The sequence below is a fragment of the Zootoca vivipara genome, chromosome 4, assembly GCF_963506605.1.
Source record: "Zootoca vivipara chromosome 4, rZooViv1.1, whole genome shotgun sequence".
Taxonomy (NCBI): domain Eukaryota; kingdom Metazoa; phylum Chordata; class Lepidosauria; order Squamata; family Lacertidae; genus Zootoca; species Zootoca vivipara.
Genome location: NC_083279.1, coordinates 76,280,878 through 76,308,855, shown reverse-complemented (window position 1 = coordinate 76,308,855; position 27,978 = coordinate 76,280,878). Strand labels below are relative to the sequence as shown.

Sequence of the window (27,978 nt, the reverse complement as noted above, 5' to 3'; positions counted from 1 at the left end):
GCTGCAAGGGTGCATCAAATGTTGCCAAGGGCCACAAAAAAGCCCTTGAGGGCCATACGTTGGACTACCCAGTTCTAGACCAATAAATCGATCAATTTATTGAAATTATTATATTCTATAATAATCAATAATAATGATATTTGAAATTAATATGAAACTTTTAACATTTACATCTTATGTTTGGCTTCTTCATGACAGGCGAAGAAGGGTGGTGTTTGTTTCACGAAGCTGTCAAGCAGCTGTGCTGTGATTTGGATACTGAGTGACACTCGTCCTTATTGCCAATACCAGGATGTTCCTCCTAGGTTCACAGAACTACTTAAATCAAGATTTTAAGGCTTGGGAACAGCATCCCTGCTCTCTTTCCAGAAACCAAAGGACCAGGGATGCACTAAGAGCAGAAGAAGGGAACTGAGAGGCAAGACCTTTACCAACCTCATTTTTGGCAATGGAAAGGGCATTTGTAAAACACAGGCTAGAGATACTTTCAATAAACAAAGAAAAAGTTTCTTGTTTATTTTCCGAAAATGGAAGTGCCGCCAAGTTCTGAACATATTAATTCTCACTGGTTTTAAGTAGGTTTTCTTCTAAATAGCAGTGTAATTCTATGCTGCCCTACTCCACTGCTTGGTAAAAGTTCCCGCACTCCTAGAGCATAGGTCAGCACCCTTTTTCAGCCGTGGGCTGGTCCACCATCCCTCAGACCTTGCGGTGGGTCAGAATGAACGAATTCCTATGCCCCACAAATAACCCAGAGATGCATTTTAAATAAAAGCACACATGTAAAAACATGCTGATTCCCGGACCGTCCGTGGGCCAGATTTAGAAGGCGAATGGTGCCAGATCCAGCCCCCGGGCCTTAGGTTGCCTACCCCTGCTCTAGAGAGAAGACAAGGCTAAGAACAGCCCCTTCTGTTTAGCAGGTACCAGAACAGCTCTGTCCCTCTAGTGGTGGTTCAACTCCGTGGCACCAGTGGAAAACTGGGATGGAGGATGCTAAGTTATCTTGATAGGCACCAGGACAAGGTTTCTTCAGAATAGGATGCTGTCATGGCACAGTTCTTTTCTTGCAATCTTGGGGTTAATGCGGGACACAGGGTCAGGGCAAAGTCATTGCTTACTTTAATAATTTTACTCCTTTGTTTATAGTTTCAAAGGGAGTTTACCATAAAAAGAAAAAATGAGGCGCTTATATGATACAAAAGGGCCACCACATTAGATTAGAATGATCTCCAGTTGCCTTTCTGCCCTGTGGTTATATGAAAACCAAGTGGAACCAAAAACTTGATTCACGTGATCTCCTCACCCCCATTACCACTTTTGAGATGGAAATAGTATGGATGCGATTCACCTAGTGAATCCCAAAAACAGAAACCCTGCACAAGGACTTCTGCTTGTGCAATAGGGCTTCCCCCCTTTTCCTCATGTGCCCCCTTGCTCCCTAAATTGTCTCAGGGATGGGGAGAATCCCCAGAACACATACAGGCACAGGAGAGGGGGATCGTTTCATCTGGCAAGCTGAAATGTTGGTGCAAATGGAACATTCAACTTAGCATGATGTTCACTTCCTCCCTATGAGATTTAGGCACTTGTATGTATGGACACATCCACCTAGAGCACCTGCATCAAATGTTGTGTGTGGTTTAGCAGAGAGGCATGCAACTGTTCCTGCATACATAAAGGCCATTATTGCTCAGGAAAGCGTCTCATAGCATCAAGGTACACATGTTTACTCAGATGTAAGTCCTAGTGAGCAATAAGCCAGTGTGTTGCATTGGTTAATATTGGACCAGAACCTGAGAGACCCACTCAACTCTGAAACTGACTTGGTGATCATAGTCCAGATGGTCACTTTTCTCTCAGCTTAACCTACAAGGATAAAATGGGAAGGGTGCAAGGATAAAATGGGAAGCAGAGAAAATCATGCACACTATCCTGAGCTTCTTGGAGAAAAGGCAAGATATAAATATAATACTACTCCTAGATAAGTGGGTATAGGACAACCCAAGTGTTCATATGGAAGTGTAAACGGTTAGATGACTTTCTTCAAATGTGCCAGTTACACTTCACACATTGTACTAATATGTCCCGCGCTATGAAACTAGCAGCAGGATCGAGCAATCACTGTATTATTATTTATAAGACATTAGCACCAAAACAATATGACTAGACAGAAAAGGCAGTAATTGTTTGATGCACATTACTCCTCGAATACCAACTCATTACAGAAGTGTTTTTTTTAATTTACTGGAATCTACCTATTTCTACAAAGCACCTTAGGCTACATATCTATTGCATGGAAGTTGCTACATTAGTTGTCATGATTATATTACAGACTTAATTAATGCCTCAGAGCGTATTCACAGTTTTATGTGGTTGGACTTGTGCTTAAAACACTGATAGGATCAAAAGCTTCAATGAAATGCTAAAATTACTTCTCATCTATTTACTGTGCACATTTAAGAAGGCTCCCGAGTCTGGTGATAGCTGACAGACCTCTGTTCGGTTCCTAACTTTGGGAGTGGACCACAGACTGAATCATTTCAGGCTTTATTGTGTCAGTGTTTCTCTTTACAATGTTCATTCATAGGGTGTGAAGTGCAACAGCTCTTCTAAAGAAGCCACAACAAACTCCTGTGATGGAAGGTGGCAACTCAGATGGCTTGTTCTAAGCTCCCGCATGAAGTAAATTACAACCCACAACATTAAAGCATATTGTTACAATAAAACTCTAAAGGAATTCCTACTCCATGTTTAGGCTGGTGCTCACAAAACTGTCTGGTAAAGTAACGCTAATGCAGTTTAGTGCAATGGCATTGTTAAAGAAGAACGTTGAAGTCAGACTTCTGTGAGTTGTGAATGTTGGAAGTCTCCCAAAACTGGGGAAGAGTGAAGCAGCCATACTAGGTCTCAAGGGATTACAAAAGAACAGTGTGGTGCGCAAGCAGTATACAAATGGAGCAGGATCTTGCATGTGAGCAGGATGGTGGCTCCAGTGGAAAGTAGTACAAGAAATAAACTAAGGATTATTTCTTAGCTGCACCCAGGAGCGTATATAATAGTTTGTTACGGGAGGAAGAAGCAGAGAATATATAAACCCCAGAAAGCATGGCCAGTGACCAGGGATGATGGGAGTTGTAGTTCAGCAACATCTGGAGGGCCAAAGGTTCCCCAACACCATGGTGCACCAGCTCTATGGCATCAGGAAGTGGTGGGCTATCTCCTTCACTGGAGGTATATAAGCAGAGGCTGGATAACAATCTGTTATGGCTGCTAAATTTCTGCAATATTCCTGCACTTAGTTGGCCTACATGATCTCCCAAGGTCCTGGTCCAACTCTAAAACTGGATGATTTTATTATTCTATGTATCTCTTGGGGAAAGAGCAGCAGGAAAAGCTACAAAAGGAATGCATTTTTCACTAGGAAATAAAGATTTTTCTTCCTCCCCCCCCCCAGACCCGTATTTTTATGGTGAGCAAGAGGCTTTATAAAGGATTTCAATCCAAGAAAGAGGTGGAAAGAAACATCACGATCAAACTCTTTTAAAAAACCAAACTTTGAAATCCAGAGAGATACCGATGTTTTAGAGGCGAGACAGCCGCTGTATGTAAACTGTCTGACAATTTCTTGTAAAAAAGAATACTCCAGTGCAAGCGGATTTTTACATGTAAAAGTAAAGCTCAAAGACACCCCCACACAATCCTTAGCTCAGCAAATGATGTATCCGCTCCCCCGCTCCATTTTGAACATCAGGGGGATTATCTGCCTGCATTTTAAGAACTGTAGGTTTAAGGGGATAACGATGCTTTAAAATATTTCTTTTGATATTAAAAGCATTAATGGACCTTATGCTGACATGTCAGTTTGGCACAGAGAAGTGCTGTTTATAGGCTCAGGGAGATGGAACGACAGCAGTGACAATTGCTTCCTATCACACAGCCTGAAGATCAACATTATAGCCAAGCAAGTAATATTCTTATCTCTCTCTCAACCGTGTGTGTGTGAGAGAGAGAGAGAGAAGAGAGAGAGAAAGAGTGAAGAGAGAGAGAGAGAGAGTATAATGTTTGTGCAAACACTGATCTTATAATAAGGCCATACAATTAAATTGCACAACAATCATATGCATGATTACTCAGAATTAAGTCCCACCACGTTCAACAACCCTACAAGTTCCATTAAGTTCAATAAGATGTATTTCTATGTGAGCACAGGATACAGTCACTGCAAGAGGTTTCTTTTGTAGGTATGATATAGAAAAAAATTACATGAACTTTCTAGGCACTTACCCTCTCCACAAAACTACTGTGATTCATAGATTTCACCTGGCAGTAAAACTTTCAGGTAGCTATAGTTCTTGCTACTCCATAGCCATTTTACATAGTTCTTGCTACTCCATAGCCATTTTATGTAGATTTCTTCACTGCAACATGCCTAAAGGGACCAGGAGCAGTCCTTTCTTCGAAGATGCATTTATAATGAATATTATGTCATCAGCCAACCCTACCCCAAACAAGCCACTATTATCCTTGTGGTTAATTACCCACATGGTTCCAAGAACATAGCTACCAAGTCTCCCATTTTTCGTGGGAAACCCCCAGATTTTAATCCGTTTCCCGCTGTTATCCCGAATAGAAAAAAAATCCCATAAATCCCCCAATTTCCTACCTGCCAGCGAGGCTCCTTCTGCGCATGTCTGAACCGATTTCAGGTGCCGCTCTGCCCATGTCTGGGCAACGGAAATCGGGCAGCGCCAGCACCGGAAGTTACTTCTATGCATATCCAGACATGCGTGGAAGCGACTTCCGGTGCCGCGCCACTGCTGATCCCGGATTTTTCAACGGGAGACTTGGCAGCTATGTCCAAGAATCCCATTCATAGCAATTGTGAGAAACAGAGGCTGAAGATAACTCATTTCCAGATTCTGTGTGTAAAGAAACACCATGGTCCAACTGGGAAACAATAGATGTGTTTAAATAAATGTTTTTATTTCAGTTTTTATAACAAGACTAAATAACAGCGCATTATAGAACGGCCATCCCATTCATATCAAGGATGCAAGCTATTTTGCCAGCAAATGTGTTCTGCAAATCATGTTGCAGGAGGAGACGCGACAGTCATTATTTTCACCAGAGGGATCAAATGTAACAAACCCCACACTACAGTGGTACCTCGAGTTACAAACACCTCAGGTTACAAACGCTTCAGGTTACAAACTCCGCTAACCTGGAAGAGTTACCTCGAGTTGAGAACTTTGCCCCAGGATGAGAATGGAAATTGTGTGCCGGCAGCACAGCGGCAGCAAGAGGCCCCATTAGCGAAAGCACGCCTCTAGTTAAGGACAGTTTCAGGTTAAGAACGGACCTTCGGAACAAATTAAGTTCGTAACTAGAGGTACCACTGTATTTAGAACATCTCTGCTGGACAACCCTGTGCTGATATAATGGTGGGGGAGAAAGACATAAACCACTTCTGGACTTTCTACGGTTACCCACTGATTGATTTTTATGTGATAAAGTAATAATGAGAACTGAATGCCTCTTGGCATTGACTTGACTGCTGACAGTTGAAGATGTCATATTTGAAGTGATGCAGCAATAGGGGGTTGCTGCCAGTTACTGTTTCTAGCCAAACAGATGTTTCACTTTAGGTTCTTAAGGGGTCACAAGATTAAGGGCAGAGTAAGTGGATGAACAAATGAGCAGGAGAAAAAGATGGGGAGGCACAAATGGAAAACACCAGAAAGCCGAAAAGAAAAAGGCGGGAGGGGGAGAGGTGAAGCCACAAAATGATGCTCAAAAACTGAAACTGTGCTGGAAGACAGAAAGCAGCCAACATTTCCATGTGAGCCCAATATTACACATCACAGAGATTCAGTCAAAGCACACTGTCTCAAAATCCAAATTTCATTGAATCAACACAGTAAGTGGAATCTCTTTGGCCCTGCAGAAAGATGGGTAACTACAAAGTTGGCCATCTAAAGTCTGAGATATGATGAACCTGATTTAGTTTAATGCAAACTGAGAAGCCCAAGCCACTTCATTTTGAGAGATGTATGCTATCAATCTCTAAGGTCAACTTCAAAATTAAACCCAGCACAATCCACACTGACAGCGCCAGCTTCAAAAGCTCTGAACAGGCATCTGGATCTCCGAGATGCTTTCGCAGTATATGAGAAGATATAGGATGGCAGACAGGTGAAAGGTGCCAATATAATCGCAGTTTGCCACTCATCTGCTCCTCAGGAGGCAACTGCTATTTGCCACAGGCAAAGTTATGACCTGGTTTCATTCTGTAAGAATTTGCATATAGCATGCAAGCTTCCAGGCCCATAAGATTATTCAAGATACAGAAACAGCCTCCCATAATCTGCCTTTAAGAAACAAAAAAAAGCTATGTACATATGGCTAATGACAAAAATAGTTCAGAGAACTAATCTGCATGATAAAATAAATATGGTGTTGTATCAAGTGTACAGTGTAAATGGTTAAAACTGAATATGTGAACATCTGACAGGCAACATCTTTGTATCATTTGCAGAAACTAAATATTTCCATTTTCCCAAAACAGAAAAACATGCATTGATGGAAGTTTATTCTGTGTCAGATGACTCTCTTGTTTTGCTCATTTGCTGGCTGATTTATCCTAAGAACATAATATTAGGACATTCAACTGAAGTATTCTTTGTACCAAAAAAAAAAGTATTGCTCTGGCTTTGTGCCACTGGAAAACATTACTCCAAGGGTCTAAGTCTTTAGAAGAAGCTGCTATGAGTGGGACCTCTTCATTATAGTTTACTGCAGTGACCTAGAATTCAAACGTAGATGTTCAAATCTGTCCTAGCCGGGAATTTGTTCCAGTCATTTAATAATCCCTCTGAATTTGTTAGCTTCCATGAAACACTACAACAGAAGGATTAGCGCTTACTTCTTAGCTTGATAACATTTGCTCTGCCCCTACAGCAGCAGCAGCACTCTGTCGTTTGAAGATATTTACTTCATGTACAGTACGTGCATAAAAGCCAAGTTGTTGTTCCAGAGTGAGCTTTGCTTAAGCCCTTTACCAACCACAGATCCATTATTTCATTTGTTTTCTGTTTAAATCAGTTTTCTCCCCCTTCTAAACTGTACGATGCCAAGTTTATCTAATTTAAGGAGGAATAGAACCTGAGAATCTGAATGTATAACCAAAGAAAAAAACCCGTTAGCTCATTTGACATTATATCCTCTAATCCAGGGATGTGGAATCTGCAGCCCTTGAAATGCAGATGGACTACAACTACCATCACTACCATCATCTCTGACTATTGGCCATGCTGTCTGAGTCTGATTCAAAATTGGGTCGGCCCCCCCCCACTTTTTTGTCCCTGAAAAGGCCAATCAGAAGGGAAACTTGAAGCTTTCGGGCTCCATACAGAAGGCTCTAAAGCTAAAATTATAAATAAGGAGTCATCTACTGGCCCTCAAAGTTGTCAGTCAACAGCTAAAGGACCAAACTCCCATCATGCTCTACTTCTGGGTTCCATACTTTCTACATGTAAGTGGTTGAGGGCATGCAATTGCAGTTAAGCGGTATACAAATAATTCTGGAAATAAAAAAGGAAACAAATAATGGGCTAGTAAGTAAGAAACAAACACACACAAAAACATTACTAATAAATACTTTTTCCATTTCTCACGCTTCAGATGTCTCACTTGCAATATATAAAAATGCAGCGTTCGGAGCTGGCAGTCAGCCCAAATTCTAAGCCTTTTACTGCTATAGGAGTCCACAACATACAAAGGGCACATCCTTGGATACCCCAATACAGACAAAAAGAGCAAAAGCCTCCTACCACAAGAGGATGAGGGGACGCTGGTGGTGCTGTGGGTTAAACCACAGAGCCTAGGGCTTGCTGATCAGAAGGTCGGGGATTTGAATCTCCGCAACAGGGTGAGCTCCCGTTGCTCGGTCCCAGCTCCTGCCAACCTAGCAGCTCGAAAGCACATCAAAGTGCAAGTAGATAAATAGGTATCGCTACAGTGGGAAGGTAAACGGTGTTTCTGTGTGCTGCTCTGGTTCGCCAGAAGCGGCTTTGTCATGCTGGCCACATGACCTGGAAGCTGCACGCTGGCTCCGAGATGAGCGCCGCAACCCCAGAGTCGGTCACGACTAGACCTAATCGCCAGGGGTCCCTTTACCTTTACCTTACAAGAGGATGAGAGGTTTTGGTGTATTATTGTTGTTTCTGCATGGGCAGCAGGATGGAGATAAGAGGATGGTTTAAGACATGAATTCTGCCACCAAAAAAACCAATTTCTTTGTCATTGCTGGTTTGTGCTTTTCCCCAAAACTCTCCTAACACCTTCTGTTTCTTGTACTTTCTTGTTCCGTTTCTGCTTCCATGCACAGACAGCTATTCTGGGGACATGTTGTCTCTCTGTCACTTGGGCAGGGATTTCTACAGACGGAGATTATTTTAAATGCCAGAGGGGAAAAGGAAGAGAGAAAACAGCTGCTGAAAAGACTCAGTTCATTACATCTGAAGTCTCATCACTGTAGTCATTCGCACACACAAATGCAGACAGTACAAAGCAGGGCTCATTACTGGACCTTTCTGGGCGTTTCTTCTTGTGGTTTGAGTGACACTCTCCATCACCCAAGGCACCTTTTTCTAAAGTTGCAGTCTCACATCTTGCATTTTGATATAGGCAGCTCCAAACTCAAATTAGAGAACATACTCAGTGGGAAGTGAGGGCTGCAAGATGTTTGTTAAAGGTTTGTGAACAGTTAGCAGACCTGTCAGCATCCATCTGTTTGAATCTATTAACTGGCACATTCCCAGCTGTGACCTTCCCAATATCCAAAATAGAGGATGTTTTTGCCTTGCTCCAACCATATAATTCTAGAATTGGTTTAATTATGTGGCATGGCAGAAATCTTTTTTAGAATAGCTCACAATAGCTCACCGAACTTCCCCAATACTCTGAATTCCTCACAGCAATCCAGATTGCAAGGAAATTATGTGGTACACCAGTCATAAGAACAAGATGGTAACGTGAATGGATAATCTGTTGGAAAAATGCATGGAGCACAATGGAAGATCTAGCAAAGAGATTTAATTTACACACCATACTTTACAGTGCTCTGAGGCACAGTGCAGACTCAACCATAGTTAGCCCTGAGCCTTGTTATAATCCCAAACATGTGGACAATGTTTCCTGTGAAACCATAGTTTAGCTTCTGAGCTAAGCCTGCCCACGTAGTGTAAACATGGAAACACACGCAATATCTGCTTGTCACCATATAAGCAAAGAGGATAGTTGTAAACAGAGTGCAAATTGAGAATATCAGTCTAACATACACAAAATATAGAAGTTGAAGATACAAGGTTGAAGATACAAGGATCCTCTGGGAATTTGGAGGTCCCTAACTCTATCTATCTATCTATCTATCTATCTATCTATCTATCTATCTATCTATCTATCTATCTATCTATCTATCTATCGCCACCTCATGAGAAGAGAAGACTCCCTGGAAAAGGCCCTGATGTTGGGAAAGATGGAGGGCACAAGGAGAAGGGGACGACAGAGGACAAGATGGCTGGACAGTGTTCTTGAAGCTACAAACATGAGTTTGACCAAACTACGGGAGGCAGTGGAAGACAGGAGTGTCTGGGGTGCTATGGTCCATGGGGTCACGAAGAGTTGGAAATGACTAAATGACTAAACAACAACAACAACAACAACAACAACAACAACTCTATCTAACTCCTGCAAGACCCCCACTCTTTTGTAAGCTGAGTTGCACCCAAATCTCCAATAGCTTTAAATATAGGGAACTTAAAATACTGTATAGACGAGTAGAAAAGAGTAGTTAAGCTAAGCACAAAGACAACACTGCTGTATTTAGACTTAAACCTTTGGGCACGAGGCTGAAATGCATGAGACATGGGTCACAATCCAGTGATATAGCAAATACTATAAATAGTAAAAAGTTCCAAGTTCAATCCCTGTTGTTTCAAGGTTGGTTGGTTTTTAAGATAGCAGATGATAGAAATGATCTCTGTATGATACCCTGGAAAGATTCTGCCAGTCAGAGTAGACAATACTGGCCTAAACAGAAAAATAGTCTATCTGAATAAGACAGTTTCTTCTGTGCCAATATTAGACCTAAAGGTGTGAGCTGCTTATTTTGGGTAAGTGAACATCTCCAGAACATATTGTAAGGAGCAATTGTTTTGTAGTTTAGAAGTCAAATGCAAGCAAATAAAACTATTCTGAATAAGGAAAGTATGTTTGAGAAAGGAGAAGAAATGTGAACAGTGTGTATATGTATCCTGGACTGAAAATATAGTAACATATGCTACATTCAATATTATTAGTAAGAAATTTTGGTATGAAAAACATCATGAGTATTGTTCAATACCAGACAACCACAATCCCCTTTGCACTACACATTCCCACCACCTTATATTTAGCTTCCAGATGTCAAGGAAAGCATATCTGCGATAATTCTATATATGCTTTCATTTTTGCTCCTAAAAATAATAATAACCTGAGATCCCAAGCACACTTTCTATTACAATCAAAAAGGTTTCCAAGTTAATGTATCTAGATTTGCAATTTAAGTCAACCATCAATTCCTAGTGGCATTTTTCTTTTCCTTTCTTATTAAATTTGTATCTCACCTTTCCTCCAATGGGCTCAAGGTGACAATCTCAGCACTCCTTCTTTCCATATCTTCACAATAACCCTGTGATTGGCTGAGAGTTACACTAAGGGGTTGGTAACTAGCCCAATATCACCCAATGAGCTTAATGGATGAGTGAAAATTTGAACCAGTGGTGTGCTGTCATTGGACTAGGGCAGGCATAGGCAAACTCAGCCCTCCAGATGTTTTGGGACTACAACTCCCACCATCCCTAGCCAACAGGACCAGTGGTCAGGGATGATGGGAACTGTGGTCTCAAAACATCTGGAGGGCCGAGTTTGCCTATGCCTCGACTAGTGGGACTAGGCTAGTCTCACATGACACCCTAATGTTCCCCTGGCACCTCCTTCTCAACGTCTGGGAAACTTCTGTCTGAGTTTGGGAGGGAGACGCAATGCTCTGATGGGTCCAAGAGCCCTCCTGCCACCTTCCAAAGCCTGCCCAGCTTTGGGAATGAGGTAGGGCAACTCCAGCATCCTGTCAGAGTCCTGGCACTTCCTGCATACACGCTATACCTTTGAAGCACACCTCCTTCCTCAAAGAATTCTGGGTACTAATCTGAAATCTGGTCGCTGGGAATTGTAAGTCTATGAGGGATAAACTACAGTGCCCAGAATTCTTTGAGGGGGAAGAAGGTGCTTAGGATGAGCTTTAAAGGTACAGTACCCTTCACTCTGCATTGCCCAGTTCACACATACACTGTTCCTCATTTTAATGTATTTGGCTCTTTCTTAACTTTTTTTGGAACCCTCCTCTGTTTCTCAGTATCTTTGCTGGAATGTAGATATGAGAAGTGGGCACAATTCCTTCTAGCAAGAGCTTGCCACGTCATGTATGTAAGTATCCATCATGGCATGTTATTAATCACTGACCTTTTGGTGATCACCACAATTCTTATAGGACCGAACCTCCCACAGAAATTCTCTGGCTGTCCGCATGAAAGGACTAATGATAAGTAATCTTTTTCTTCCCAGAAGTACCAGAGATTATATAATGAGACTCTTTCAGAAGACTTCTCTTTGACAAAGAGGGTCTCTCTTTTTCCATTGCTGAGGCAATGATTTCACACATTAAAACAACCATTGAAGTTAATCAGAACTAGTAGCCCTTCTAATTCCCCAGCCAACCAAGAGGAAAACAGATCATAATATCCTTGCTTTGCTTCTTGGAAACATGTGGCTGTAATTGACTGTGGTATGTAGGAGGGGATATACACAAAGTTCATGATGATAAATAACATGTTTGGGGTACACAGAGTTTCCACATCCTTTTTTATAAAAATGAGCTCTAATGTGAAATATTCAGTTTATATGTGGATTGTTTAATTAATACTGGGTTATCTGAATTGACAGAAAAAGCTTAGTTATGAAACAGATATCAAAATAAAATAAAAAAATTCCTTCAGTAGCACCTTAAAGACCAACTAAGTTTTTATTTTGGTATGAGCTTTCGTGTGCATGCACACTTCTTCAGATACAGTGAAATGGAAGTTTCCAGGCACTTATGTAGAGAAGGGGTGGGGAGGGGTGGGGATGGGGAGGGGGGATCACTCAGAAGGGTGGTGGAAATGGGTGATTGACTGACTGATAGCTGTTGATGACCGCAAACGACTGCAAATGGTTTTGCATGAAAAAGCAAGGGTTGAGATGGCTGAAGATCGCTTATCATGTATAATGAGATAAGAACCCGATATCTCTGTTCAAACCAGGTCCCTCCATGGTTTTGAGCTTGGTGATAAGTTGCAATTCAGCAACTTCTCTTTCCAGTCTTTTTTTATTTTTTTATTTTTTTTTATTTTTTTTTTTTATTTTTTTTATTTTTTTTATTTTTTTTATTTTTTTATTTTACTTCGATCCAGACCAACACGGCTACCTACCTGTAACCAGATATCAAAATAATAGTGTTCCTATTAGCTGAAATCAAAGCAAATACATGTACAGTAACACAGTCAATTTGTCATGAATGCATTGCACTAAATGTATATATAAACTCTACTGGTTATATTTTTTGCAAATTAATGATTTCCTGTACATTAGCTCTATGTAAGATTTTTCTGTTAAGAGTTATAAAACTTTCATTCCAATTGGAATAGCTTCTCACTAGTTGCAAATGGCAATGGAAATCTATTGGTCTTATAACTCCTTTATGAATTCTATTACTCTAATTCATTAAATACTCTATTTAGAAGAATGCCATCTCACAATTCATTGACAGTCTTGTCATAGCAGAAATCAATTGTATGTAGTGCCATACCCCATCATACCAATCAGAAACTGTTTTAAACACCCCACCTCTATACTCTAGGAATAGCAAATATCAACAGTGTTAACACCATTTCAAAAGCAACAAATGTGATCAGGATAAGCACAGGAGGTTCCTTTGCCCAAGCAAGAGTATATTGGAAGCTGGGGCACAAAAAAGAGTCTGTTCCACAAAGATAGTCACATTCCTGATTAGGTGGTTTAAAAACCTGGTCTGGGTGGAATTCTGAAGATCTCTTGTAACCTAATAGCACTCATACCAAATAGAGCCCCACTGACTTCCTAGCGCACTGATGTCACAGCAATTCATAATACATGTTTTGTTCCAGTGCTTCACTGCTTTCAATGCCAGTTTTTGTCTTTATCACAAACTAGCCTAATAAAATTTGGGAGCGTCTGATTATAGATAGAATAATCACATTCCAATCAATTAAAAGTAGCATCCAATCCAAAGTATGAGAATTTAGTGAGAAAATAACTTCTGTTCTTAACTGTAGCTGATGCCCAAGGTGGGTTCTCAAAGCCTAGCTAGACTTTTTCAATCCTTATTTATTGATGCTTTCTAAATTTGATTTGTGTTTAACTGAAATCATAGAATCAGAGTTGGAAGGGACCCCTAGGGTCATCTAGTCCAACCCCCAGCAATGCAGGAATCTCAACTAAAGCATGACAGATGACCATCCAACCACTGCTTAAAAACCTTCAAGGAAGGAGAGTCCACAACCTCCCAAGGGAGACAGTTCCGCTGTCGAACAGCTCTTATTGTCAAAAAGCTTTTCCTGATGTTTAGTCAGAATCTCCTTTCTTGTAACTTGAAGCCATTGGTTTGAGTCCAACTCTCAAGAGCAGGAGAAAACAAGTTTGCTCCATCTTCCATGCGACAGCTCTTGAGATATTTGAAAATGGCTATCATATCTCCTCTCAGTCTCCTCTTTCCCCTCTTGTCTGTTGATAAAATTATTAACATCTCTTGGTTTCTGAACATGGAAGACCCCTCCAAAGCAACGTAGGGTAAGACACACACGCCAATGGCCTTTGGAGAGAGACACTTTGCATAGGTGTTTATATGCTAAAAGTCTGAGGCAAGATAGGCAAGCTGCAGTGCTTTTAGAGGAGAGCATAAATATAGTGAGCAGAATGGAAACCTGATGAAATGGATTACCAGTGGGACACATGTTATCTTCGAATACAAACTTTACAGGAAGGACTGGAAAGCATTTCCTGGAGGTACTGTTGTTCTGTACATTGAAGAGAATACGAGTCCAACAAACTAAACATTCCAAAAGATTCATCCAGCCCCCAAGAGTAATTTAGTACTGGGGATATACTCTCATCCACCTGAGCAAACTGCACAGGATGATCTTGAGCCAGAGAATGAAATCAAGGAAGCATCCAAAGGAGGAAGCGTTATAGTAGCGAGCGAGTTCAGTAACTCTCAAACAAATATGGGATACAAGCATGTTCCAGTCACGGTGACAAAGAGATAACTTTTCTAGATATCCTAAATGGCTATGCTCTCGAAAAGCTGGCCGTAAAACAGACCAGGGGGGCAGCAACCCTGGACTTAATCTTAAGTTAAGTCCAAGACCCGATGGGAGGTGTAAGTGTTGTGGAGACACTTCATCGAAAGAAGATTTTTATCACAAGATAAAAATACAAGGGAAAGTTAAAACAAAAAAGGACGAAACAATAAACCCATCTCCCACAAACACATTTCAAAGGAGGCCTGGTTAAAGAAAAACGTTTTTGCCTAGTGCCTAAAGATAAGTAATGTAGACACCAGCTGCACCTCCCTGGGGAGAACATTCCACAGACAGGGAGCCACTGCAGAAAAGGCCCGTTCTTTTGTTGTCACCCTCATGTGGATACATGCAAAGAAGGGCCTCAGATGATGAACACACAGTCTGGGATGGTTTATATGAAAAGAGGAGGTCCTTGGGGCATTGTGGTCCTGAGTTGTGAACAAATAGCATCCACCCACACAAAATTGATAGGTTTTGATTGCTGCCCCTCATCTTTCCCGCTTCAGGTGTTCTCCTTGATGTTTAGATAATGGTTTATTTGCTTGATTCAACTACCCTATTCCAGATTCAACTACCCTATTCCGCTAGCAGAAGCCAGTACAAGGACTCTCGCTAGCACAACGGGGTATTCCTCCCCACCTCTCACAGATTCATTCTGGAGGGTTGAGAGAACCCTCCTAGAACAGGAGGAGGAGAGAGGAGATGGTTCTCTTGAGCAAGCGAGACATGGCTGTGCTGATGGAATGATCTCCTTAGCACTATGCGGAATTCCACTCATTCTTTTTATAGTAAAAATATATTGGAAAATATTCAAAAGAAAGAGAGGAAAGCCAGACAGAAAGAAGACACTTCTTTAAGGCATCTTAAGAGTAGATTGGTATGGGATTGCATTGCATTGACAAATTCAAGTCTGCAATGAAGAGCTGCTGATTTGACTGTCACTCAAGGATCTGGTGAGAATAACAGATCAAGTTTTTTAATAAATAAATAAATGCTGGGCAACTGTTCAACATACAAGTATGAAGGATGAACAGCTGATAGCATTCCAGAACACAATAATATATTTAGACCATGCTTTTTAATTAAGAAATGTTAGGATGAAGTAGAGGATACAAAGCTTTGGGCTGCATTTGTAGAGGCCATGACTAAAGCACACAAATTAAGCTGGACATAAAATACAAAGGCAAAAAGCTGAAAAGTCACTTAGGTATCAAATCAAATTTATTAAACGGCCACAGACCAAATCAACTCATACAATTATTCAACAAAGGATAACACAGAAATAAACAAAGGACAATTTCAATACAAATTATGCCATAACAACACAGATAATGTATGGAAGTGAGAGCTGGACCATAAAGAAGGCTGATCGCCGAAGAATTGATGCTTTTGAATTATGGTGCTGGAGGAGACTCTTGAGAGTCCCATGGACTGCAATAAGATCAAACCTATCCATTCTTAAGGAAATCAGCCCTGAGTGCTCCCTGGAAGGACAGATCATGAAGCTGAGGCTCCAATACTTTGGCCACCTCATGAGAAGAGAAGAATCCTTGGAAAAGACCCTGATGTTGGGAAAGATTGAGGGCACAAGGAGAAGGGGACGACAGAGGACAAGATGGTTGGACAGTGTAGTATGACAGAATATATTTTGAATTTTTTATTTCAATCTTGCGTGCACAATTTTGCTGGGAATAAGTCACACTGAATGCCTTTAGACTTACTTCTGAATGGACATATATAGGATTGCATGGTTAATCAGATAAGCATCAGCTGTCCTACAAGATCACCAGCCTATTGGTAGAGATAGAAGTTTAAATTATAGTGTTTCATTATTATTTATTTGGTTTTTTATCCCACTCTGCGTCCCCAAGGAGCCCTGAGCAGTAAACAAAACAGTAGAAGGTTTTATAAGTTTAGGACTTCAGTACTTCAACCCCCTTAGCCATAAACCCTTACTTAATCATTATTAATCTAGAATTTACTCAAGGACTTGCCTGCAGCCAAATAGTAGTTAGTCAAGAAAATTTGCTTCACAGGAAATGGCAGCTACAAAGTCATGCCGGCATGCACTTTAATTTTGTTGTTGTTGCATTATATACCAAAAGAGATATGGCTGTTCTGATTAAGAATAAGTAACAGGAAACTATCAAGTGCAATGAAGACTGTAAATTGTTCCCTATATTTACTGGTGGCTCCCACAGGCTCCCACTATGTCAAAATACTTTGGGACTACAGACAGCTGCTACCATCATGCAGCCAAAGTAGGAGGCTCTTGGAGAGCAAACAAACCTTTCACTTTTCCTTCAGGGGTTTCTTAGTTCCTGACTAGCTTCAAACTGGCTCAACAGTGCAACTACCTGGGAGTCTCAACTTCCATTGGCTGCAACTACACACAACAGAGGTAGACTTCTTTTATAAACTCAGTTGTCTGTCCAAATCACATATGAAGTGAGGAGTACCTAGTGTCTAAAACAAGATTTTTTTCACCATTTGTTTACAAAAGTTAGTGAGGTTTTCCTCCTTCTTGAAAGGGTTTTTAAACTGACATTCTTATGACTTTCTCCAGAAGGATATGTGTGCACATCATGCGCCAGTTTGTAGATAATTCTTTGGTTATTATACAGTAGATCAGGCACAAGGTTGATGCTACATGTAATAGCGGCTGACTTGGCATTTTAACTTTACAGAGTTGAGGTTATTTGAACATGACCACAAGCTGCCATGCAAAGTCCAACAATTACAGATATATAGCCACAGATATAACTACTGAGGACAATGCAAAGGATAATGTTTACATTTGGCCTAAAATGATATGTGTAAATCTCCTGAATCTCATTCTCTGAAAGGTATAAAATGTCTCCTGAGATCAGGGACTTTTCCAAATCGCTCATATTGATGCTAAGATGGGTGGAAAACCTTGTGGTCCTCCAGATGTGGCTGAACTACAACTTCCATCATCCCTGGCCATTGGCGTCTGGTGGTGACGGGAGAGTTGAAGTTCAACAACATCTGGAGGGCCATAGGTTCCCCACTGCCATTTAGTAATCAAGAAAACATCTGACCACCCCTCTGATTTATAGAGTTTACAATTCTAATTCTTATATTGTTAGTGTGCCGTGATCGGTACTCACACATGGCCATGCCTCATGAAACAGATGAATGTTGCCTTTACTTCCCAAGCGAAAGTATCTGAGTAGACAGTGGCATGTCACTGAGTAGACAGTGGCATGTCAATCGCCCATCCAAATGGTTTCCTGTTTCAAAAGAGGATGTTGCAGCATGAGACATGCCCACGTGAAAGCAGCATCCATGCCAAAAAGGTACGTGTATAGAGATTTGTTTCCTTAGCAGCTCTTACTCATCTTTTTCCTAGGGACAATAAAGACAAAAGGAGGAGGCATGGGCTATGTTCATACACAACACAGGACTACGGGAATCTGAACCATTAAAACTAAAAGCCCATCAGCTCAAATGGTAGAGAATAAAACTCACCCATCCCTGTTTGGCTCTGATTCTGTGTGTACACATGGTAGATAAATAATGTGTTTTATTGCTGGTGCCTCCTGGCACAATTATGGCACACACAAAACAGGACAGGAAGAAGTACCGTACATTCCATGTACTCACAAAGAAAACACACTTTAGAAAACCCTTACTTTTCGCACATAAACAGAGCAGAAAGTGAAATTCTAGCTCCATCCTTCTATAGACCATTAGGGTCTCTAAGCAGGGGTGGGGAACCTGTGACCCTCCACGCGTTGCTGGACCACAACTCTCATTGTCCCATTGTCCAAGGTCATTGGCTATGCTGGGTAGAATTGGAGTCCAACAATATCTGAAGACAAGCCCTCTATCTCTACTCTGGTCACCATGGAAAGGGCACACTTTGGCTTGGTGTTTGTTTGTTTTTTCCACGGAAAGAGATTGTAAAGACAATATGCAGGCCCCAAGACTCAGGAAGCACTTTGATCTCTTACCCCACACCTGACCACTGCTTCCCCTTGTTCCTGAATGTTTACATCACAGAAGATCACTCATGTACTAGAGCTACTTGTGCATTCCTCAACACGAAGTGGGGATATCTGAGGCGGGGCAGCAGTGGCGGCGGTGGCAGCAGCGAAACAGAAGGCATTTATATCCTCCCTGTGTGCTTCACATGCTTTTGGTTGAGTGCAGAAAGTGCCGCACAAGCTTGCCAAAAGTTCCAGGTAGGAACACAGCGAGCTGAGAGCATCTTGGCACTTCTGCCAGCCAAACATTGCAACCAACCAAACACGGCGGGGAGGGGGAAAACATTCCTTGCTCCTCTGTGGTCACAGGAGGTGCTTTTCAGGAGCAGCTCCTTTCCCTACTGCCTGGTTTGCTAACCTGAAATGAAATGGGAGATCAATAAGAAGATGGTAAAGATAGAAGTTCACAACACTGGAGAAGCCGGGAAAAGCACTTCAACTGCAGGCTGGGGTGAGGGGTAGGGACCGATAGAAAGCTGCCCTGGGGACGCACGATTGTGAACCAGAGCAACGTATTTAAAAATAGCTTAGGAAAACACACTGGAAAGGGCCAGCTGCACGTGTCACAGATATATAAAGAAGCTCTCTTGAAGGAATTTACACCTAGCTACTGTGGCCACACAGAGATTGCTCCTGAACAAATATTCACAATGTGCTACAGCTACCGTGTGTGAGCATGCATGTGCAACCGCAGCACATCCTATACTCTGTATACAGACATTCTGGTCAGGGTATACAGCTGAACACCCTGGGGAGAGTGAAGGTCAAGAAACCTTCCAACTAAATGCAGCATAGAGATGAAGGCTGTGGGTGGAGAGACTTAGCAAGAGTCTTGCAGTATAGCCAGAGTGCCCTGCAAGGAGAGAAGTAGTTGCACAGCCTCAGGGGAATGGAGGGGCTGGGATGGAGTGGATCACATAGAGCCTTGACCTCAAAGGGAAAAGTTGGAAGTTCCTGTTGTACACCTTTCACACAACCATATATATGGAGAAAGACAAATGAATTCTGCTTTAGACGCATAAGTACACAAAGTCATAGATCACAATGTCTCGCTTATCAGGAAGTTAAGTTAATCCACTTCAGTGCGCACACCAATTGGAACAGCAGCCAGGATGAAATTCTCAAGTACAATTAGGCTGCATACACATTATACAGCTAGGTCATTCTTATTCTCAATTCAGATCGAAAGTGGTTTGCTGGGGGAAAACACATCAAAATGCAAGATTTCATAAGAACAGAATAGATATGGATTGATGCTAATGCCATACAAACACTGCTTCCCCAACCAGCAGTGGGAACATGCTGGATGCAGAGTTCCGTACACCGCCTTACTAGAGAGGGATAAAAGTCCAATTGGACTCAGTGGGGGAGTGTATCTAACTAAGCCAGCTTAGGGATTGTGCTGCATGGGATGCAGAAATAGTTGTGTGGTGCATCCAAACCCAAGCACTTGCTTCAGAGCAATGCAAGCAATAATAGCCCACAACTGCACCAAACTGTGCCCAGAATCAGAAAATTAGTCCATCCCGCTCTGTGCTCCTATTGAGACCTATTTTTAAAACACCGAGATTCTGGCACAGAGCACCAATCCACTTTATTGCACAGAGCTCCGATGTGCAGCGTGCAACCCTCTTGATGACAAGGTCCCTGTGGCACATTACAAAGTCACGCACAGCACACAGATCTCAAGGCACAGCACGATGTTCAGGGAGGAACCGGCCCAAGAATCAGAAAACAAATGTCCCCCCCCCCCCACACACACACATACACACCAGGGTGGCATGGATAATAACAATCACCTAAAACACTGACAATCTGTTCTTCTATAATGGTACACACAAACATATACCCCCCCCTTAAAAAAAAGAAGCTGCTATTTCGTACCAGTCTTGACAATGCCTCAGTACAGTACTGTATAACACATCCTGGTCCTAACTAAACTCTTACAGCAATACTGCACCAACAGAGTTTTGATGTACAAAACCCAAGTCCCCAGAGAGATGTGGGAGTGTGAGTCCAATGAAAAGCCTCCTTTTTATTTATTTATTTTTGGCAAGGTTTCTTCTGCTTTCTTCTATCTGCAGAACTTTCATTGGAAAAGTGTATCTTCTGAATTGTTCTCCTGCAGATAGAAGGCAGAAAGGAATCTGGCCAAGGCGAGCTTATCATTCGGAGCGCAGAGGCGGGAAATGCAAAAAAAAAAAAAAAGCGCATCCGAACGGTGTTCAGAGAGAGAGACAGAGCAAAACTTGGCGCGCGCTCGGAAGTCGAGCAAGTGTAGAGTTGTTGTTGCCGCCGCCGCCTGGCATCGTGGCAAGCGCAGAGCAATGCTGTCTGTCTGTCTAAGGGGCTCCCCGGAGCGCATTGCACCTCCTTTCCCCTTGAGGTGCCAAGGCTTGCAAGGGCGGACGCGCGCCGGACTGACCTGCCAGGCGCCTCTCGCGGACGTTCTTCCAGAGTAAATCCCAGGCTTTGGCCGTCGAGTCCCGGAGCTGCTCGCTGAAGGACCTCCGCAGCTGGGGCTTTGCCGCCGGCCGCTTGCAGCTCATCCTAGCGGCGTCCGCGGGGCATAACGCCGCCTCCACCGGCCCCGGGGGCTCCGCGCGAGCGCCGAAACCGCGTCCTGTAGAAGCTCAGCCACATGCAGAGCCTTGGCATGAGCAAAGCCCCGCGGGGGCTTTTTCCGGGCCTGGTCGCTGCTGCTGCTTCCTGCAGCCGCCGGCGTGGCTGCCCAGAGCGCACGAGTCCCGCTGGCGCGCCGTGCGAGCGATTGTGCGGAGGCGCTGGGCTCCTGGGCTGCTTTCCCTCTGCGCTTCGCCTTCTCCTCCCTCCGCCCCCGGAGGGGTGAGCTGAGCTGAACTCTCCGCTCGCCGCCTTGCAGTTCGCCTCGTGGAAACCGCCCCCGGAAGGGTCATTGCCGCCGCCGTCCCGGCCATTAGGCAGCGCCTTTCGCCCACAGGCGCGCCCCCCGACGCCCCTCGCGCAGGTGAGGAATGCGCGCCCGCCGGGGAAAACGCGCCCCGTTCAGTTCAATGGAGCGTCTTTCCCGGGAAGGCTACGTCCGTAGGGTTGCACCCCAGAGCAGCAGCAAAGCTCAGCTGCAGGCCACAGCCAAAAAGCGGGCCAATGTTTCAAGGCCAATTTCTGACACACTTGGAGGCAACGGCAGAACGGGATACCTGCGAGCTGACACTGGCCGCCCCATTGATGCCAAGCTGCGGAATTCAGAGGAAGAGCAGGCCCAGAAGCTGCAGAGAGCAGGAACATTCACTTCATGCATTTAAAGCACGGGGCTTCCGCCAAAAATCCTGGGAACTGTAGTTTGGGGGTGCTGGGAACTGTAGCTCTATGCGAGGTCAGCTGCCGTTCCCAAGTTGCTTTGGAGGAAATCCATTTGCTAATGTGCGGTCAAAGGTGTGTTCACTTTAAAAGGGGGGGGGGCTACCATACAGCAGTAGTAGCCAATGTGGTGCTCCCTAGCTTTTGCTGAACTACAACTCCCATCATCCCTTACCATTGACCATTCTGGCTGAAGCTGATGGGAGCTGAAGTCCTAAAACATCTGGAGGGAACCATGTTGACTACTCAACATAATTATGCATGTGTAGAGAAAGTGGATAGGGAATTTCTTCTCCTTCTCTCATAATACTGCAACCTCAGACTATCCAATGAAGCTGTATGATGAGAGGTTCTGGGCAGGCAAACTGAGGTACCAGCTGGAGAGTTGGGAAATGCTGTTGCACTTGTGTGCTCTAAAAAGTTCATTTGGTAATTCTGACATCTTGACAGTGGAGAAGAGGCTGTGTTGCTAGAGGGTGTATCCCTTTTAGCACATGCATATGAGCACCACAGACAGTGGAAGAAAACCTCAATGCACATAATAGTAACGTTTTGATCAAGTTTATATCCCACTCTTCAAAAAGACTTTTCCTAGAAAGAGGATTTCTCCCATGTTTCATTCAAAAAATAATGTTGTGTTTTCCATCTGCGCGGGGGGGGGGGGAAGAGTTTTTTTGTTGATTGAGAGAGAATTTGAGATAAGGTGAACTTCATCAAAGAGTTTCACTTCAAAGGAGCCTTAACTACAAACACGATTGATGTGCCATCAATAAGTGAGAACGGAGGTTATCAGCAACATGTGGAAGAGACAAGGCCAAATTTAAGAGAGATCATTTTCATGTCATCCTCTCTCTCTCTCTCTCTCTCTCTCTCTCTCTCTCTCTCTCTCTCTCTCTCTCTCTCTCTCTTTCTCTTTCTAGATACACTTGCCCTGTCCGTCCCCCCCAATGTATCCACTTATACCCAGTGTTCAGGAACCTGTGGCCTTACCAATGTGAGAATATAGCTGTGACTGATGGGAGTCCAACATCTGAACTCAGTTCCCTATCACTTGCAAGCAGCGACCTGTATGTGCTCAATCACTGGCTGCCTCCACTGCACTTGAGAGCAGCAGCAGGTTAGCATAGGGCAGGGGTAGGCAACCTAAGGCCCGTGGACTGGATGTGGCCCAATCGCCTTCTCAATCCGGCCCACGGACGGTCCAGGAATCAGCATGTTTTTGCATGAGTAGAATGTGTGCTTTTATTTAAAATGCATCTCTGGGTTATTTGTGGGGCATAGGAATGTGTTCATTTTTTTCTTCTTCAAAATATAGTCCAGCCCACCACATGGTCTGAGGGATGGCGGACCAGCCCGCAGCTGAAAAAGGTTGCTGACCCGTGGCTTAGGGGGTGCAGGGCAGGCTGTGTGGCAGAAATGTCACCTCCAATATATTGCCACTGCTCCCATTCCCCACATCTGCCTAAGGTGGCTGCATCACTATGCTACTTAGTAAGGCTGATCCCAGAGATACTGTCCACTGATTTATGGGCCTGGACAAAATAATGTCACAAGCTGTCGGTTGTCCATTCCCACTCTGCTGGATTATTGCACTTTCTCAAACATCTGTCCAATATTAAACACAGACTCAGGGTGAAAGGGAAGACTTGTCTGCGGCAGCTGATAGATGCTGCTTTATTAATGACAAAAATCCTTTTCACATTATTCTCTGGCCCAGCTGAACAGGATCTCCTGGTGAGAGGCATTTTTATGCAACCACCCTTTGAACTGTTTGGTGGTATGAGCTTTAATTTGTGGGATGTACAGTGGAAGCACTGTAGGTGGTGGAAAGGGAGACACCTCCAACTTTCCCTGGAAGAGATTGGGCGGTTCAGTCGGTTGGTTTTGTTCGCTGCTAATGAAATACACTCAGGAATGAAAACGACATTCCTCACCCCTCCTCCTGTTCTGCCGGAACAGAGGCATAAAAGGTTTCATGTTATTCTAATTATGTATGGTTTTTAGTGCCTGCATTGCGACAGTAATTAATTACTAGTTTAATTGATACCAGATGATATTCCTGCCTCAATTAAGAAATGCATTCATTTTCCATGTTGTTGTTGTTTCTCCTATAGAGTCTAGATTCTATTTCCATTCGGATCAAAAAGGAAACTGCTATTCAGCCTGATGGTAAATACCTTCAGAAGTGTGGCAGAAGTGTTTCATACTTTATTTTATTTTGACAATGAAGCAGCTTCTTTTTTCATTACTGTTTTTGTCCTGTTTTTATTTGTAACACCAATGAGTATACCTGCAGGGTCCCAGCCTTCCCTTCACTGAATAGCCAATAGAAGGCTTTGAAACCCAATTGCTACAGGAACAGGAAGGTGATTTTCAGGGGGCAGGTTGCAGGTGGGGAGAGAATGGTTAACCCTTGCCTCTCCCTCCCCATTCCACCAAAAATGCCCACATGCTGTAATTCCAAGAATGAGGATTCACAGCAGAGGGTGGGCAGTTGGGAAGTGAAGGGTTAACACTTACATCATCAGATGCAACCCCCTCCCTTCCTTGAAATCACCTGCCTCCTTCTACAATTAGTTTTTTGGGGGAAACCTATGGATTCCAATTGAAGACTCCCCCCCCCCAAAAAAATCTAGTTGCTGGTGGTGTGCAAACAGTGTTTGTGTGTGTAGTTGGTATGAATGCATGCGGTTGCAATGTGGTTGGTGTGTGTGTGTGTGTGTGTGTGTGTGTGTGCAGTGCCCACAACAGTTTTCAAACGCACTACGAGCCCAAGAAAGTTGGTGGCCACTGCAATATTTATTGTACTTAACATTATCGTTTAAAATGCTGATTCCCTAATAGAGCAAGGAATCTTGAATTATGACCTGGGCATGCTGTGGGATCCTCCCAGATATTGCCTCTCTACTGCATAGGGAGACAGGTGTGCTGCTCAGAGCTCAAGCAATTTAAGAGATTTTCTCCTGGGGTTGGTTTAGGTAATCTGGCTGCAATGCCCTTTTCGGTTACAAAAAGGTCAGTTTTGACCATGCAATCAAATTAGGAAGAGGTGTGTTAGAAACAGGATGTAAATGTTACAGTGCAATAGAAAGGCAGAGAAAAATAGGGATATTTTTAGGGCCTTCTCATACAACCATGCAGAAGGAATACACTTTTTTTCTAGTACACATGGTGTACTATACACCAGTGCTATACACCGTACTATACATTAGTGCTTGATGCTGAAAAAAGTAACAAGCAACCAACCTAAATATTAGCCAGGCAGTCTCACTAGACACTGTAGTCACCACATCACACACCTGCGGTACAAAGGACTATTATTATTATTATTATTATTATTATTATTATTATTATTATTATTATTATTATTATTATTATTTACTGCCAGGGCAATGTGATCTATATTTTGGTGACCCCTTACGTTGAGAGCAGATATAGAACTATAAGAAGAACATACCCTGTCATGGTAAAAACACCCCCCAGCAAAATTGGCTGGGACCTTTCCTAAATGCCCCCTGAAACAAGCAGGTTTTTCATTACTTGCCAGAAGACAAGCAGTGGCAGAGTCAAGTGGACCTCCCATGGGAAGGCATTCCGCAGTTGTGGCTGCAATCCCAAAGGATCTGTCTTGCATCCCCACCACAGACGACAGGAGGACATGCAGCAGAGCCTCTGGTGTTGATAAGAATACTGCTAGGACATCCCATTCCCAGAATATCTGAGGCCTTAAAGGTAAAAGCCATCAAAACTCAACCTGGAAACAAATTGGTAGCCAAACAAAATAGGAGTTAATACTGTACTGAAACTGGTTGAATATCTGGAAGCTGCGTTTTGAATCAACTGAAGTTTCTGAGAATCCTTTAGAGGCACACCCATGAGGGTGATGTTACAGTAGACGGGGGGTTCATAAAATCATAGAATTGTAGAGTTGGAAGGGACCCCGAGGGTCATCTCATCCAACCCCCTGCAATGCAGGAATCCTGTCCACAGCTGTCCCTGGGTGGGCTCCAACCACCAACCTTCTGGTTAACAGCCAGACACACTGACTGATTACACCACAAGGGGTTGTAACCAATGTAGTGCTACGTTAAAATCACTTAGTAGTATACTTGCTGTGCTGGTGGAAAGCAAGGGAAAACACAAGTGCATTACCAAAGATTGTTGTGCAACCAATTGCACAACAAGAACCAGCTGGGGTACAATAATTATTAGCTGTCTGAGGAATCTTCCACTAGCACAACAGTTGCATTGGATTCCTTTGTTGCACAACCTTTTAATTCTGCCATCCGTTAGTGCTTAAAGATGCATCCCACATTTTGAAGACCAGACTGTTGTTAATTTCAAGCCTGCTTCACTGGTAATGTCTTTCTTTTTAACATGAAACTAACATGAAATTAATGCACACCAAATCGTTAAATGACACTGGCATGGACTTTAGACCTTAAGATATGGATCAGTAATATGCATCATGTTAAGTGGTGGTCTTCAGTTTGATGCAATAGGCAGAGAAGGCAAAACACCTGCCTTCGTATTTGTTTCCAGGATCTTTAAATAACGAATTATACTTTTTCGAGTATTTCTTTCTCTTCACCACAAAGGAATCACCCCTCTCCCTCCCTCACAGTAGAGTTCAGGTCTAGATTGGAAACAAAACTGACATGTCAAGTTAAATTGAAATCCTTGTGGGATAAAATCATCTATGAAATCTGCTTATACTTGCCAATCCTAATCAGGTACTGGACGGGAAAAACAATAAAGTAAACAAGTACTTAACATCTCCTGGGATTTGAAAACAAAAGATTTCACTTCCCTTGGTTTTTTCTTTTTCTAAAAATGCCTTTTTGCTCCATTTTATATGCTGCATGCTGCATATTTAAAAGCCTAGGGACAGTGAAGTGTGGGCAAAATGTCCTTCGTTGATAAGGCAATTGTCTGGAAGAGTGGAATTCATGGCAGTGGAGACACTGCAATAACATCGCCAAGGCTGGAGCAGAATTTTGAGTTGCAGTTTTCATTATATTATTGTGAGCAATTGCTAGCACCATACAAACTGGAAGTGTGTTTTGAAAACTGAATGTGTTTAATGCTTTTTTTTAAAATAAAAACTAGCCAACTGAATGAAGCTTAGTTCAAAGGGGGGGGGGGTGAGAAATCAATGGGTCTACTCTTGCCCAGGCTCTGGGTTTCTACGCTTTGGGGAAAACAATCCTTGCGTGCCTTTTTGCTCCCCCTGCTCGTCACATTTCCCTTCACATAAATGGCACCCAGTGAATGGCCACCTCCTCCGTACACAGAGCCTTTCTCTGAAGAAAGTAAGGGACAAATGACACATTACATTAATCATGCTATAGGAAAACAAAGTGTGCTTAACACTGCCGCTTTGATTTCGTATGGAAAGTAGCCAGATGGGCCCATATCACAGCTTGGGTGTGTGCTGGATCAAGACCAAACATGGCAGATTTTCTTTCAAGGTAAAGAGTGGCAGCATAAAGCACACTTGGGGGAAGGGGGCATTACTAGTGGAATGGGTAGTTTGGGCCTAATGTGTACGTAGGCTCCATATTCACCTTTAAAGCACATTTTAATTCTACTTCAAAGGATTCTGGGCACCGTAGTTTGCTAAGCGTTGCTGGGAATTGTAACTGAGGGGTGAATTACAGTGCCCAGTGTGGGTGTTAAAAATGGAGGGGGAAACCCAACTCTGCTAGCATCAATGCACTATAGAGGACTCTGAAGTCCTTTTCGCCCTTTGCTCTGAGAACATTTTAGCAGAGTCCAGCTGCACCTGTATTCCATTAACTTTAAAAGCATTTCACTGTTTACAGTCACCAGGAAATGTCAATGTCTGTGTTATATTAACAAGTCAGAAATAACAAATGTAGTCTTGGTTTTTAAGGGTTAGCTGAGAACACTTCACTCTGACTCACTTTCATGCTTAACTTCCAAACACAAGTGATGCTGACTGAGTGGCCCTATATTCTTTATATCACAAAGGGCAAGTTCTGGAGGTGTGTAAAGAACAGAGTCCCTGGAATACAAATCACATATGCACCAGCAGTACGTGAATGGCGCCAGTTCAGGTTCTGGTGCATGAAGCCAAGGGTGTTTTGGGGTGGGGAACACAAGGTTTAGAAGCAATGGGAAGACAGGCCAGT

The 27,978-nt window shown here is 43.0% G+C and overlaps 1 protein-coding gene across 1 annotated transcript in view; it reads right to left on the bottom strand.

Annotated features, from left to right (window-relative positions):
* Positions 1 to 21,171, bottom strand: part of STARD13 (StAR related lipid transfer domain containing 13) — a 134,281-nt gene extending 113,110 nt beyond the window's left edge. The window contains exon 1 of the mRNA XM_035115924.2: positions 20,910 to 21,171. Within this exon, the coding sequence (XP_034971815.1) occupies positions 20,910 to 21,033 (124 nt within the window). The 5' untranslated portion in view covers positions 21,034 to 21,171. The remainder of the gene's footprint in view (positions 1 to 20,909) is intronic.
* Between the last annotated feature and the right edge of the window lie 6,807 nt (positions 21,172 to 27,978).